At 41.0% G+C, this 16,412-nt stretch overlaps 1 protein-coding gene across 1 annotated transcript in view; it reads right to left on the bottom strand.

The window, feature by feature from the left end:
• The window catches only part of MYL10 (myosin light chain 10), an 82,793-nt gene extending 71,907 nt beyond the window's left edge, over positions 1 to 10,886 (bottom strand). Inside the window, exon 1 of the mRNA XM_040338417.1 lies at positions 10,797 to 10,886. Coding sequence (XP_040194351.1) covers positions 10,797 to 10,799 — 3 coding nt within the window. The 5' untranslated portion in view covers positions 10,800 to 10,886. The remainder of the gene's footprint in view (positions 1 to 10,796) is intronic.
• Positions 10,887 to 16,412: the final 5,526 nt, after the last annotated feature.

Raw genomic sequence — 16,412 nt, 5'->3', positions numbered from 1 at the left:
ACATAGTCAGCTCGGGACCAAATACGGCCTGAGTGCCTGCATAGCAACTTTGAAATTTAAGATTTGCCCCTAAAGACTCCAATGCAATTTGCTGCTATATTTGACAGAATTTCACAAAATCCTCTGCCAATCAAACCCAGACAAATTCACTCAACCCTAGGGTTGAACTTTCATTCACCTCTATAGGAAATGGGTTTTTTTTGTATACTATATACAGTGCAAGTCTGTGTTACAAACAACAGGCATTTGCATTCTTTTGCCCACTGATTATGATAGAGTTTAACAGAAGAAATCCTAAACTCACTAATGTCTGGTATATCAGACAGACCTGGACAGGAGTCAGGCTTGGTGAGCTTGAAGCACCTTGGCATGAAACCTCAATACTATTGTTTAATACAGTTGTTTTCCCGTCTAGAGGCATGCAGTCATTCAAAAACATAATAGAGTAAATTTATCAGACAATTCTGATTGATTACTAGCATACTTCACATTTATATGCCTTGATAAACCTCTCTGTGCTACTTACCTTAATTCATTCATTCATGCAGATTAAGGCCTTTGTGGAATTTGTTACATGTGTGATATTTTAATCAATCAATAAATAGCATTAAATTAAAGGTCCCCCTAGATATGAGATGAGGGTCATCTGACCCAAATTATTTCAGGAAGATCAGGTAACCATTATTGTGTCTTTCATTAGCTGCAGACTACTGAAAATGCTGAAAACATCCAAGGCCAATCATTCTTTGGGAAATGACAGGTACACTAGTGATTGCTTAAAAAGATTATACCAATAGTATAAATAACACCGCGCTACTTAAAAACAAATATATATGGCTGCCAACACAACAGAAATAGATCAATTCTGTGAAAACATACAAAAAACAACAAAGTGTAGCGCTAAATATACGTGCAAAAGGGAATGTAGAAATAAACCCTGTGAGGAATAATCAAAGTGATGATATGATGAAATATAATCGTGAGTCCAATAGAAAAGAGCAAAAACTTATGAGTGCAGTCTCTAATAAAAAAAGTCCCAAACGGTTGGTGAATCAATCAGCAGTGAAGTGATTTGTCATCATGCACATATAGTGACAATCCGAAGTGTGTCCACCACCAGGAATGATTGGAGGCTTACCGGATTAAATGGACCCAAACAGGTTTATACCTAATGGATCATATAAGCTCAAAATTGATGTTATCCAACTTCCAGAGGCGTCTTTAAATGGTATGCAGTAGAGAGAAATCCGATGCCATAAAGTAGAAGTACCAAGAGAAGGATATTCCCAATATCAGCTTTAGGATGTATAATGATTTGGACCCAATGTGAGGTTCAAAATCTCAGCTCGAGGAAAAGGAATAAAAAAGCAAAGATGCACATAGTGTAATTCTGTATAAAAAGTTTACTTAAACAGTAAAAGTATATAAAAATTACACTCACATTTCAGTAGTATAATCAGGCATAGAAACTATCAGCAGTAGGATCAGCAGATTCCCGACATGTTTCGATCCAAATAGATCATCATCTGGGGTGCTGACCTACTGCACACACAGACCCATATATATACATAAAAGCCCCATACCTCAATAGTGGCTCCACATGGAACAATCAAGTGAATCAGATTAATTCCGGATAAGTGGGAAAAATGACACTGGCGTGCGTTCCACGCCTCACTGTGGAACTGGAAAAGCCGGAAATATAAAATGCAGCTAACGTATGGCCAATCAAAAGGCTAGAAAAACGTCCATCCTATGAATGTCGACGGATGCAATTACGCATCACGTCGACGTGCGTTCCAGCCATGCGTTTCAAGCCTCGATAGGCTTGTTAACATACAAGTGAATGAGTATAACCATCGTGCAACTCAGAGAAACCAGACCAAGATGCACTGCACGGATGACTCATATCACATGACCTACAGACATCAAATCAGCAACAGATCAACCGAGCTTGAATACTAAATTAGTATGCGCTCCAAAACACACATGACGATAGCAATGGAGCGCAAATCAAATGGAAAACGACGAACCAAAACGTTAAAACAGGCTGTAAAACAATTTAATCACTTCAATCAGCGCACTGCCAGCAGGTCAAAAAATGATTAACGTTCGAGGGGGTCTAAACTATGACATTATGAATAGTAATAACCTTCACAAAAACGAAATCATCCATACACGGCCTGGGTCAATAAAGCCACTGATAAAATGATTGTTTAATAAAAAGAAGAATAATAAGGTATGGGGATAGAAAAATATATCTAATATGTATAAACAAATAATTTACATTTTGGAATGCCACTGTAAAGTGGACATTCATAATAAAAAGTAATAAAAAATATATTAAAAAATAGCCAACCATATATAAAACATCTACCGATAATAGAAATCCTGCGCAAACACACATTGCGATTAAACCAATGAAAACGCTAGGACAAGAATAAGCTAAAATAAAATTGGAATTTAGGAATTTGGAATGGGGCTTAAAAACAAGTAAAGTAAGGAGCCACTATTGGATATAATTCATAATGTCACAAATCAAGCTTGATTAATGAACGCATTTATGTCCCACTCGACATTGAGGCCGTGTGGGACATACGTACGCAGCTCATAAATCCAATATGCCTCAAGACGGGACACCCCTCTTGTCTTGGCTCCTCCCCTCCAAGGTGCTACATATTTATCTATGATTAAAAACTGAGAACCTTTTGGATTACGGTTGTGACATTCCCTATAATGCCTGGGGACTGTATGTTTGGTACAGCCACCAATGATTTTAGTAACATGTTCACCTACCCGTACGGAAAAAGCACGCACGGTGCGACCAACGTACTGCTTACCGCACGGGCAGGTGACAAGATACACAATGTGTGTAGTTGCACACGTGCAAAAAGATTTTATAGGGTAATAATGACCAGTGCTCGTAGAACTGAATTCCAATGTTTTAAATCTCCCATTAGTGTTATACAGGCAGACATTACACTTCTTGCAGGGGTAATATCCCTTCATATCCTGGAAAAATACCACGCGATTTGGGGGGTCTACCACATTGGGAGCAATGGCGTTTCTCAATGTTGGTGCACCTTTAAAGATGACTTTGGCCCGTTCGGGTAGATTGGGGCCCAAAACTTTGTCATTTTTAAGAATGTCCCAGTGCCTGTTAATGATGTTTTTGACATCTCTATGTTGGCTTGAATAAGAGGTCACCATAGAAAATTTGAAGGCCTCATCACGAACCCGTGGTTCTCGGTCACTTAGAAGAGTTTCACGTTCAATTAGTGAAACCCTCTGTATCTCGAGGTCAACCATAGATGTCTCGTAGCCCTTCTCAACGAATCTTTCTTTAAGCATTGCTGCTTGTGAAAAGTACATGTCATCACTGGTACAATTTCTGCGTATACGCAAGAATTGACTACGGGGAACCGAATTTAGCCATGATCTATGGTGACAACTGTCGGTAGGGATGAAACTGTTCCTGTCAGTACCCTTGAAATGGGTCCTGAACATGAACTTTCTGGACTCAAGCTCAATTTCCAAATCGAGGAAGGTGACTTTACTGGGACTACAATCATGGGTAAATGAAATACCCCGATCATTAGTATTTAAAACTGAAAAAAAGTCATCAAGGGATTCCTGTGGGCCATCCCATAGGAGGAGGACGTCGTCTATATACCTAACCCATAGAACAAGGGAAGGTGGTCTCTCAGAATAGACGACGTCCTCCTCCCATTTAGCCATGAAGAGATTGGCGAGGCTGGGGGCAAATTTAGCCCCCATAGCCACGCCACGCCTCTGAAGAAAAAAACGCTGGTTAAACCAAAAATAATTGTGAGTAGTGGCGAACACAAGCAGTTCGACAATAAAAGACTTCTGCTCTTGCGTAATTGAATGTTCAAGACTCAAAAAATGTTTAACTGCTTCAATCCCAAGATGTTGGGGGATGCAGGTGTATAAAGACGCCACATCGGCAGTCGCAAGAAGATAATCACCCTTAATCACAATAGCTTCCAATATCTTAATTGTGGAAGTTGTGTCTTTAAGATATGAAGGGGTAGACCTAACCAAAGGTTGTAAGTAGAAGTCAATATAACGACCTATGCGTGACGTAATCGAGTCGATACCACTCACGATTGGTCTACCGGGTGGGTTCAGTGGATCCTTGTGAATCTTCGGTAAATAATATATGGTTGGGATCCTTGGGGCAATAGGTACCAAAAAGGCCTTTTCTTTCTTGTTTAAAATAAAAGAATTAAACCCCCTGGATACTAATTGTATTAATTCTTTTTTGAAATTATTAGTCGGGTCATTAGCTAAAACCTGATAGGTTTCTGTATCACCCAAAATACGGTTCATTTCAGCAACGTAATCAGTTTTGGTCAAAATAACTACACCACCACCTTTGTCGGCAGGACGCACGACAAGATCTTTACGGTTACACAAAGAGAGAAAACCCTCCTTGGGTATAGGTTGTGTGTGGAATTTCTTGACAGATAAAGTTTCCAAGTCCTTGAGAACCAAGTCCTTGAATACGTTGATGGAAGAAGAAGCTGGGACAGCAGGGTTAAATAATGATGGGTTTGAAAGCCCCGAATGTACCGTCCCTGAAGTAGCAGCTCGTTCCATATAAGGAGTTGTGTCTGAAATAAAATGTCGCTGGATGTTTAGTTTCCGGACAAATTTGTTAACATCTATGAAGGTGTCAAATTTACTCAATTTGTGTGGGGGAGCAAATTTGAGACCCTTATCCAAGACTGCCAATTCATTAGTGGTGAGCTGTTGACCACTAAGATTGAACAGTCCTAGACCTAGTTGACCTTTCTCTTTTTTCCTTTTGTGTCTTTTACCTCCCCTGTTGCCTCTTTTGGGTCCGAAGGTCTTTTTTGACCCTTCCCAACCCAATGAAAATCCTTATTGGAATGACCCTCAGGTCCATAATAATCACGGCTAGACTGTGGTCGCTGGTAACCTCTGAAATTATCCTGAATATCCTGTAAAGGTAAAAACCTATTGTTGGTATATACTGGAGGATATTGATAAGGATAAGGTACAGTCTCATAAGGGGCAACATAGTCCCCTGACCTTTTAGGTGAATCATTGTATTGTTGGTAACTCTGGTTGGGATAAACAGGGGTTCTGTAATCAGGCATATTTCCTCTAGAGCGATCTCTCCCCCCTTTCCTGTTTGAGTTGTTAGTATGATTTCTCACAGGAGTATCAAAGCTGGAATGTCTTCCTCTTGGAGGGGGACCCCTAGGAGGAGGTTGGGATTTATGTTGTACATGACTAGGACGGTGAGTATTGGTGGACTGTTCACCAGACTGGAAGTCATTAGTATCCATCACGGGAGGAGACTCAGAATCAACTGTAGTTGTTAATGACTTTTGCCAGTTAAAAACAGTCCTAGATTTGTAATCTCCCGCATCCCTAGAGTATTTATTATGCTTTTTGTTTTTCTGATCCCTGTCCTCCTTCTCCAGATGGGATTGGAGATTGGAAGAGAGGGAGTTATATTCAGTAGAGTTCTTAAAAGTAGAAAGCTTTTCTTTCAGCACCTTAATCTCTCTATCAAGCACCAAAAGTCTTGCCTGTTTCCGAGAAATGAGAAACTCAAGAAATTTGGTGCCAGCCTCATTGAAGTAGTGGTACCAGGAGTCCAGGTCCAGATCACCCTGTTGGGGTTGAACCTCCCACCTCTATCAAAGTGCCCCGATGCCATCAATCCCTTGCTGGCCAAGCCAGTGAAGTGTTTTTGTTGCTCTCAGTCCCCACTAACAAGCTAGATTTTACAGCAAGTTGACCAACTAAGGAGTAATGCCATTGAAGCAGTTATATGTGCCCTATTAAGTGATTAAGTTGGCACTGTGGGTGTCTGACCACTTAATCTCTACCTCTCACTGACATTTAGCATATACTGTATGTTTAGGTAAGAATCTATTTAAAAAATATATATTTTAAACTAGTATAAATGTGCCTTACGAGAGCTCTTGCTACCCTGTTTAATTGTTCATTGATCTGTCTATTATATTTTCTCAATAGCTCGCCTGCATAATATCTGTCATCTTTGGGGAGGAAAGTCTGAGGAGAAAATTAAAAAAGCTCAGTGGCCTCTAAAGGAATGGGTCCTGAGCTCTATTCCAACCATCTTGCCTACACCTAATCAAGTTACCAGTGGGCACACCACCACAATTTCAAATGACATGACGCAGACAGGTCTAGGCAATTCCTTTCTTCCGGACCTAGCAACTATTCAGAGCCATGCAGCTGCCCTGGGTCTTGCAACTTGCACTAAGCCCATACTAGAGTCTATTGAGGCCTGAAACGCTACACTATCAGTAAAGATAGACCACCTGGCCACTGAATGTACCTTTAACTGAAAAGATTTGGATTGAATCCAGGGCCAACTCCTCAGTGTGGAATACCCCAGTCCAGAACTGTAGATTAGCTCTGCCCCACACTCAGATCTGCTCACAATAAAGCTGCTTGCCACTAAGTCAGGCAATGCAGAAAACTGGTAACCATGCAGTGTTTAGATCATTGGTCTGCCAGTGCCGAGAAATCCCACCTAGTCTTGGTGGAAGATGGGCTAGCTAAGCCTATTTGACCAAGCAATGGCCAGTCGCTCTGGCCCAGCTTGCTAATCCAGTTTCATCCTTGCCCTGCTGCTAGTGGTAGGCATTCCTTTTTGCCTGCAAAGGCAGCCAATCATGGTTTTCAGTCCAGTCTACCTCAATAACATTCTGTTGAGGAGCTTAAAGGGACCACTGGCAGCCTGCACCTCATGAGAATAGGAAGCTCTTAGCTTTGTTAGTCACGGACCAAAGAGTTCAATCCAATATCAGGACTTGGGATAAATATACAAACCCAGCTGTAATATTGAGTACCTTCTTTTAATTTGTATCCCACCAACCCCCCCCCCCCAACATGATGAGGCGACATTGGAGACCCACTCGTGATCCTTCCAGTATACCCAGCTTGTGTGCAGCAAAACAGGCCTCTGTGGAGGGGAACCTCAAAATCCAGGAAATTGAACATGCCATTCACTCTTTCCCAAATGAAAATTAATCTTGCCAGATGGGTAACAGCACAATAGTACAAATTATATTCTGATCTGCTGCGCCCGAAATTGCAGAGCCATTATAGGCATTGTCTGGAATCTTACAGTTTACCGAACTTTATGTTTGAGACACAAGTTGTATTACTTCCCAAAACTGGCAAAAACCTTTAGCATTACTCCTCATATAGACCCATAGCCCTCTCAAATATGGACCTAAATATCCAGATTAAAGTCTTAGCTATGAGGCTGTCTATCTTCTCTTGTGGCTGTTTAAACCACAGGAATGTGCTGATACCAATCTATGCAGGCTCTTCTCTCACCTCTAGATTACTGATCTCAAGCCAAACGATTGTATCACTGTATATAGAAAAGCTTTTGACTCGGTTGACCAAAAGTATATGTGGAGAGTCCTTGGACAGTTGGGTTCTAGGCCTAAATTTTTCAAGTGAATTGCCATGCTTTACAGAGCACTTAGGGCTGCCCGTACAATTGGCACATCCCCAGCACTCTTCTTTAACATTCAGGCCCCTCCAAGCAAGCAAGTTTGATCTGCCCAGACCTTCATAAATATTATTTAGCAGGCCAGAATTGTTTTGCTTCAGGGTGATGGCTATGCAGCCATGGTACTGGAGACAGCACATCTGGGGTTGTATGAGGCCCTGCATTTCCTGCTCTATAGGGGAGATACCATGAGGGGCCCATTTCATGCATGTCTATCGTGGGCTACACATTCCCCTTAAACGTTATACTTATCCATGGCTCAAACCCCATTCAGAAAACATCCCATATACAACAATTTGGGCTAATAGAAGAATAAAAACCCCGTAGAGCATAGTGCAGACTAACACTTTATTGACCTTTAGCCTAGATTCACATTGGAGCGATTTGTCATGCGATTTGAGAGATCAAATCGCATGACAAGTCACAGCCTATTGACGGCAATGGCACTGTTCCAATCAGTGCGACACCGATTTGCAAAAGTAGTTCCTGCACTACTTTTGCCGATTTCAGGTGCGATTTCAATAGACATCTGTGTATGAAGCCACACAAATGTCTATCAAGTAGCACCTGAAATTGCGCTGACCTTGCTACTTTGAAATCGTGCTACTTCAAGTAAAGTAGCACGATTCCAAAGTAGCATCAATGTGAACCAGGGCTTAATAAATTGCGTGGTGCTTCAACTTTCCTAATTCTTACTTATTTAAATATTTACAACTCATTCATGACTTTGTAGCTCATTTTGGTCTGCTTAGTCTGGAGGCTTAGTCCTCTCAACTTAAATTGCTGCCTGGGGATGCCTTCCTGGAGAAACCCTATCCAGAATCTTCAAAAAACTTTATCCTGCTCCATCTCTAATGGCGCGTACACACGACCATTTTTCATGACGTGAAAAATGACATTTTATAAATTGATTATTAAAAACGGTCATGTGTAGGCTCCAGAGCGTTTTTCTCGACCTAAAAAATGGGCATTAAAAATTTAGAATATGCTCTATTTTCACGTTGTCGCTTTAACGACTGGAAAAAACGCGCATTCTCAGAAGCAAGATATGAGATGGGAGCACTCGTTCTGGTAAAACTAGCGTTTGTAATGGAGATAGCACATTTATCACGCTGTAACAGACTGAAAAGCGCAAATTGTCTCTCACCAATAGTTTCTCTTCAACATCTAAGGAGTCTCTACTTTCCACTAAGGATCATTGCTGCACGAGTGCACGGACATTATTTTTTATTTTTTTTTACATTTATGAACTTTGATTCACAGAATTGTTTATTCGATTATTGATCAATTTTTTATGAATTTCATCTATGAACTTTTTATTTTACCATATGGTCCATTAACCTCTCTGATTCATTTTCAGTTAGAGAACATTTTTGGATCATTCCTCTATTTATTTATGGTTCACATCTTAAGTTTTAATTATTTATAAGTGTGATTTCTTTGGACTATTCACACATTTTATTTGTAGTATTGATGTATTCACTAGGTTACATTTAGATTTGCAATTACCATAGTTTTAGCGCAACCATTTTTTTTCCATAGATTGTACCACACATCTGCCAAAATGTGTGGATATCTCTCCATCAGATTCATGTGAATATTGGCAATACCCTCAATCCTCTGCAAATTCCATCCATGTTTTAAAAAATTGGTAAATGAAAGAGAATTTCAGGACAATAGTCACCCAGTTTATGAATGAGATTACCATATTAAACATTGCCATGCCGCTCTCTGCCTGCTAGGATTGGGGGAAGAAAATTACATTACCCCATACAAAGGGCTTTTAATCTGAACTGGGAAGAACTGGATGCTCCTAATGTTGCATTCTGGAAAGAACTAACAATTCTTCTCTGCAATTTTATAAGTCTACCTATGAAGATTGGGCCTGACCAACAAAGAGTAATATGGTGTGGTACTGCTGGTTGTCCACAGTTCACATGAACTCGGTTTACTCAGGTGACAAAGATTTTCTCTCTTTGTCTGCAGAGGATAGGGGTCTAGGGTTGGCTGCCCTGTGGGTGGGGCTCCTCATGGTTTGGAATTTTAGGACATGCCTCTGACTTTGTCTCCATGGACTACTTTGTACATGAATGCTTACACATTTTGTGTAATGATTACTGGAGCTTGTGTGTGCTTAAAAATGAAATAAAGAAAATGTGTATTTTAGAAGTTGAACAATATCCCTGCATATGACCATCCTCTAATAGCTATGACCTCCCACTTTTGATTTTCCCAGTGGGAGATTGACAAGGTGTCTTTCACTTATAGTTTATAAAACACAATAACATAAGCACCATAGCAATTTACTTGATGCTGCTGGTAGATATAAAATGATTTCAATGATTTTGCTACAGTGTTTCATGAGAGAAGAAGTGTTTCCAAAAATATCTATGATGACGTTTATATAATTGCTGCCAACTGATAGGGTATCATTGGCAGCACAGCCCTGATTGTCCACTGAACCCCTTACTGACAATTGCCCTGTTCTAATAGAAATATAACAAATGATTAAAAACTGACATTTTGCCCATTAAACAATCAGCTCAAGCTTTTATTTTTAAACCTACACTGAAACAAAAATCAGCTGGAATCAGATTAGCTGCTATGGGCAATGCTTACACTTTCCATTTCTGTAGTTTGTATAATACCTTATTATACTTTATGCGCTTCGATCTCTAATCTCCTATTCTAAATAACTTGTAAAAAAAAAACTTTTAATTAAAAGCAGAACAACAAAAATAAATTTTTGTGATCAGTGCTTTATATCTAGTTCATTAAATGTGTTGTGTCCAGCTGGAAATATGTACATTTCTGCCATAGTTAGACACCGTTCTACAGTTGCCTATATTTCTAAATAATTGTCTCTATTGCAGTCATAGAGTGTACACTTCTCCCACTCCCCCAAACTGACACTTTAAGGCCATGTACAAGCATATCAGAACAAACAGAGAAGATCTTTTTTTTCTGTAAAGCCAGCATCCTCCATATCAATTCTACCAAAAAGTAAAATAATGCTATAGAAAATATGTGCTAGCTGCCACTCATACAACCCAGTGTGGTCAAAATGTACCCTTCTTCCATCAAGATCTGCAGTAATATTGTTCATTTGTTACTATTAAATATGAAAAATAAATAAAATTTAAAAAATGGAAATATGTGATATGTTAAACACTATTACAAATATTCCAGTTAAAATGCAGTTGAAAACTACTCAACATCATGATAAAGATAGGAATCACATTACCATAGTCTTGCTGCTCCCTCGTGCCCAGAGTGCCAACTATCAAGCCAGCTGAAGCCATGGTTTTCATCTTTTTATAGTGTCACTCAGGATTAGCTCTGTTTGTTCCAAGTTTAGACAATAGATGTAAGGTTGGAAATGTCCTGTAATCGGATATCAGAATTATCTCAGGCATCTGTCCCTCAAAGCCATTGTTGCAAAAATCCCTTTGAAAATGCACTGGATATGTCTATGGATCTGAAAATATGTTCACAAAATGCAGTCCGAGAGTAAGAATTTCTATGGATTCCATAGCCAAAAAGCTCTTGAAGAAAAAATATAAAAGAGGAAAGTGATTCCATCACTGACCTATCCAGGGCCATATTAAGGCATGCAGGGTCCACTGGACAAAACTACTGTGTGTGGAGGAGCACCCTTTGGATTGTGGGAAATAGAGAATAGAATAACAGGTAATGAAGAATGAGAAGGTAATTCAGGTTTACTGGCAGAGGATTCTCTTCCTATTCCACTGTCATGGCTGGTACATGCTGATACCAATTTATATAAATATGACATTTAGAAACTTAGGAACCTGAGAAATGGCCAGGGGGGTGACAAAGCACTGTGGTGCATGCTTAAAAGAATTAGAGGGTGAATGTGTTTTTTATATGTTGGGAAAAGCTACCACCAATTTGGTAATTACCACACTAGGTGTTTTTAGGGGTATGGTTTAATAGTGTTTAATACAGTATTTTGGTCCCTGGAAAGGTGGTAATATAATTTCAATTACAAACTATGGTTAATTGGTCAACTACGCACATGGTGGCACCAAAGAAATAAACTATGGTAATAAATAGACATACAGTGCTTTGCAAAATATTCACCCCTTGACATTTTGTATGCTTTGTTGCCTCACAACCTAGAATTAACATGGTTTGTTTGAGGATTTGCATAATTTAATTTACAGAACATGCCCACAGCTTTGAAGATGTTTTTTTATTATTGTGAAGCAAACAACAAATAAGACAAAATAACAGAAAAAGTCAATGTACATAACTATTCACTCCCCTAAAGTCAATACTTTGTAGAGCCACCTTTTACGGCTATCACAGTTCCAAGTTGCTTTGGATAAGTCTCTATGAGCTTGCCACATCTTACCACTGGGAATTTCCCCGTTCCTCTTTGCAAAACTGCTCCAGCTCCTTCAAGTTGGATGGTTTGTGCTTGTCAACAGCAATCTTTAAGTCTGACCCCAGATTTTCCATTGGATGGAGGTCTGGGCTTTGACAAGGCCATTCCAACACATTTACATGTTACCCCTTAAACCACTCAAGTGTTGCTTTAGCAGTGTGTTTGGGGTCATTGTCCTGCTGGAGGGTGAACCTCTGTCCTAGCCTCAGATCACACACAGAATGGTACAGGTTTTACTCAAGAATATCCCTGTATTTAACACCATCCATCTTTCCCTCAACTCTGACCAGTTTCCCAGTCCTGAATGCTAAAAAACATCACCACAGTGAAACATGGTGGTGGCACCATCATGCTGTGGGGATGTTTTTCAGCAGTCAGGACTGGGAAACTGGTCAGAGTTGAGGGAAAGATGCATGGTGCTAAATACAGGGATATTCTTGAGTAAAACCTGTACCACTCTGTGTATGATCTGAGGCTAGGATGGAGGTTCACCCTCCAGCAGGACAATGACCCCAAACACATTGCTAAAGCAACACTTGAGTGGTGTTCTGTGGGTGATGTGATGTGTTTGGTTTGCGCCAGACCTAGCGTTTTCTTCGATGGCCAAAAGTAAAATCAGACCAGAGCACCTTCCTCCATACATTTTGGGAGTCTGCTGTTGTTTCATTTGGTTATGATAGATTTGATGGTGCTTCTAGGGATCATCAAAGCTTTGGATATTTTTTATAACCTAACCCTGACTTGTACTTCTCAACAACATTGTCCCTTACTTGTCTGGAGAGTTACTTGGTCTTCATGGCAGTGTTTGGTTAGAGTTGCCTCTTGCTTAGGTGTTCCAGCCTCTGGGGCCTTTCAAAAGGGTGTGTATATGTAATGACAGATCATGTGACACTTAGATTTCACACAGGTGGACATCATTTCACTAATCATGTGACTTCTGAAGGTAATTGGTTGCACCAGAGCGTTTTATGGGCTTCTAAACAAAGGGGGTGAATACATAAGCACATGCCAATTATCAGTTTTTTATTTCTGAAAAATATTTTTACGTATATATTTTTCTAATTTTACTTCACCAACTTAGACTATTGTGTTCTGATCCATCACATATAATTCAGATTAAAACAACATTGAACTAAAGGCTATACTATAACAAATTAGGTAAAAAGCCAAAATACACAGATAACCCAATTGCGACAATATATGTACAACAAAGGTGGGCAACATGCTGTTAACCTTGGCAATACTTGTTAACACTGGCAGTCATGACTATATTTAGACAACAAATTGACAATTGTGCCAATACAGAGCAACACATGGTGATGGAAACATGGATGAGGAGAGTATATTTATGCAAAGTGTATTCCAGAAGGAAAGATGTCCTACAAACACTTTTTTCCCTGGGTGGCATATCTTTAAATTGCAGAGAACAGCTTGAAGGGTGCCTGTGAAGGATGCTTCAGTTTAAATTCTCCCTGCTTGGTTAATGCTGTGTTAGAAGGTGATTTCATGTGTGACTCATCTCTCTGTTAATATGTTAAATAAGGCTAGCTTTTGAAAGGCCTTTAACCCTTTCATGCCTATGCCTATGTATGACATTTGGTGTTTACAAGTTAAAATCCATATTTTTGGCTAGAAAATTACTTAGAACCCCCAAACATTATATATATATTTTTAGCAGAGAATCTAGAGAATAAAATGGCGATTGTTGCAATATTTTATGTCATACGGTATTTGTGCGGCGGTGTTTTAAACACAACTTTTTGGGAAAAATTTACTTTCATGAATTTTAAAAAAATGAAAAAGTAAAATTAGCCCAATTTTTTTGCATAATGTGAAAGATGATGTTATGCCGAGTAAATAGATATCAAGCATGACACGCTTTATAATTGCACGCACTCGTGGAATGGCGACAAACTACGGTAACTAAAAATCTCCATAGGCGACGCTTTAAACTTTTTTTACGGTTACCAGGTTAGAGTTACAGAGTAGGCCTAGTGCTATAATTATTGCTCTCGCTCTTACGATCGCGGCGATACCTCACATGTGTTATTTGAACACCGTTTTCATATGCGGGCGCGACTTCCGTATGCGCTTTCTTTGCTGCGCAAGCTCGCGGGGCGCTTTAAAAAATTTTTTTTTTGGTTTTCTTTTTCTTTTATTTATTTTCTCCAATATTACCTTTTTTTTTTTTTTTTTTTTTACATTTTGATCACTTTTATTGCTGTCACAAGGAATGTAAACATCCCTTGTGACAGCAATAGGTCGTGACAGGTACTCTTTATGGAGGGATCGGGGTCTAAAAGACCTCCGAGCCCTCCTTTGCACTTCAAAGTATTCAGATCGCCGAAAACGGCGATTCTGAATACTGTGTACTTTTTTAAATCCGGCGCCATTGGCAGCCGAGAAACCCGGAAGTGACGTCATGACGCCGCTTCCGTAGTTTCAATGCGCACACTGAATCAAAGCCGTTTACGGCTTTGTTTCAGAGCGCGCCGAGACGCTGGAGGCGCCGGATCGTGGATCGGGTCTCCCGGTGGGACGGGAGGCCCGGTCAGAGCGGCGAGAGGCGGCGGGAGGGGGGGGATGTCCCCTCCCGCTCCTCCGGCATAACAACCGAGCGGCTTTTAGCCGCATCGGTTGTTATGTTTGGAAAGCCGATCGCCGGCTCTAAACAACGGTACCGGGATGATGCCTGCGGCTGCAGGCATCATCCCGGTATAACCCCTGAAAGCCGAGGACGCATATATGCGTACGCTCGGCGTGAAAGGGTTAATTGTGTGATAACACTGTCTAAAACCTATTGATGCTCAGAGGTGTGAATAGGTGTCAAGTGGCATGCGGAGACGAAACGTCTGCCTAGGAAACTCAGTGTGTGAAGGTGGTTTGTTTGATGCCATTAATTAAGGAATGTGCAGAGATTAGACATGATAATTATAGGCCGGTGCCGACCTGTCTAGAATGTTGTAGTAATTAGCCTTAGTGTGTGATTAGGGGGGTGGAGATCTCATGGTTGCTTTAATGCCTGGTACTGTATATAAAGCTGAGAAGAAACCATTGAAGTCTGTCTTGTTCCAGCAGTGAGCTCTGACTCATGTGTGGCTTAATGGGCAATCTCAGGAATATTCCTCCTCATGGAATATTGGGTGATGTTCTTATGGAAGAAGGGAATTTTTGACGGGGATATCATACCAATACCGTCACAATTGGTTGGCAGCAGCGGGATTTTCCCTTCTATTCCCCTTTACACCCGGATTCCAAGCAGACACTGGAAGAACTACTGGAAGTTCGTGGAAGGATTGCTAGCAACAAAACCAAGCGGGTCATCATAGCAGAATTAATGGAGATAGACCAGGAGGACGGGATTGCAGCAACGCCAGCAGTACAAGAGATGGAGACACCAGTGATTCAGGAGGAGGAATCGCCAGCCAACAAAGTAATGAGAGAGAAGCTAGCATGGTTCGGTCCGAACCCAACGGCGGATGTGGTGCTGAAAGTGATGGACCTGTTAGCGGAGGAGGCTAGACAAATAAGAGACGCAGAACTACAGAAGGATAAACAAATCAGAGACGCAGAACTACAGAAGGATAAACAAATAAGAGACGCAGAACTACAGTTAAAACTGGCAGCAGTCCAACAAGCAGCCGCACACTCTCCAAACAGTGAGTACAGCACAGCAGACGCAAGGAAGATTCCGTTTAGCGCTTTTAAAGCTTTTGATGAAAAGGACTGTGAGATTGATAACTACCTGGCAGATTTTGAGCAACAATGTAACCTGCACCGAATAGCTAGAGGAGAGTGGGTTGCAATATTGTCAGGCAAACTGTCAGGCAAAGCTTCTGATGCTTTCCGGACCGTGCCAGATCAGGATATCCATAGCTACGCCCGGGTTAAAGAAGTGCTCCTGGCTCGTTATGCAGTAACCCCAGAGCCCCACCGACAGAAGTTCAGGGATTTACGCAAAACCACGAAAGACTCTTACGCGGAATGGGCATGCCAGTTATCCCTGTCGGCCTCTAACTGGGTTAACAGCAGCCAGGCCACCACCGCAGAGGACATTTTGCAACTAATGCTCCTGGAGCAATTTTAAAATCACATCCAGACGGACGTCAAAGACTGGGTGAGAGATCGCAGGCCCATGACTCTACCAGAGGCCGCGAAATTGGCGGATGAATATGCGGATACTCGCAAGACAAACCAGGTCACACCACGGGTACAACCTCCACAACCAACGGCGCCCTCACACCCACCAGCCGCTAGATACCAACCTCCTAACAGACCGATGACATCTAGCCCTCGCTATCCACGCCAGGAGGACAACGAACAACGCTGCTTCCGGTGCAAACAGCTGGGTCACTTCAAGCAGAATTGCCCCATGAATGACAACACCAGGTCAAATTGGTCTCAACCTCGGTACCGCCCACCAGCAGCAGACCATTGTGTAGACTCGGC

This window comes from Rana temporaria, chromosome 2 (genome assembly GCF_905171775.1).
Source record: "Rana temporaria chromosome 2, aRanTem1.1, whole genome shotgun sequence".
Classification (NCBI taxonomy): domain Eukaryota; kingdom Metazoa; phylum Chordata; class Amphibia; order Anura; family Ranidae; genus Rana; species Rana temporaria.
Note: the sequence above shows the minus strand (reverse complement) of the source record. Positions and strands in the feature narration are given on the sequence as shown.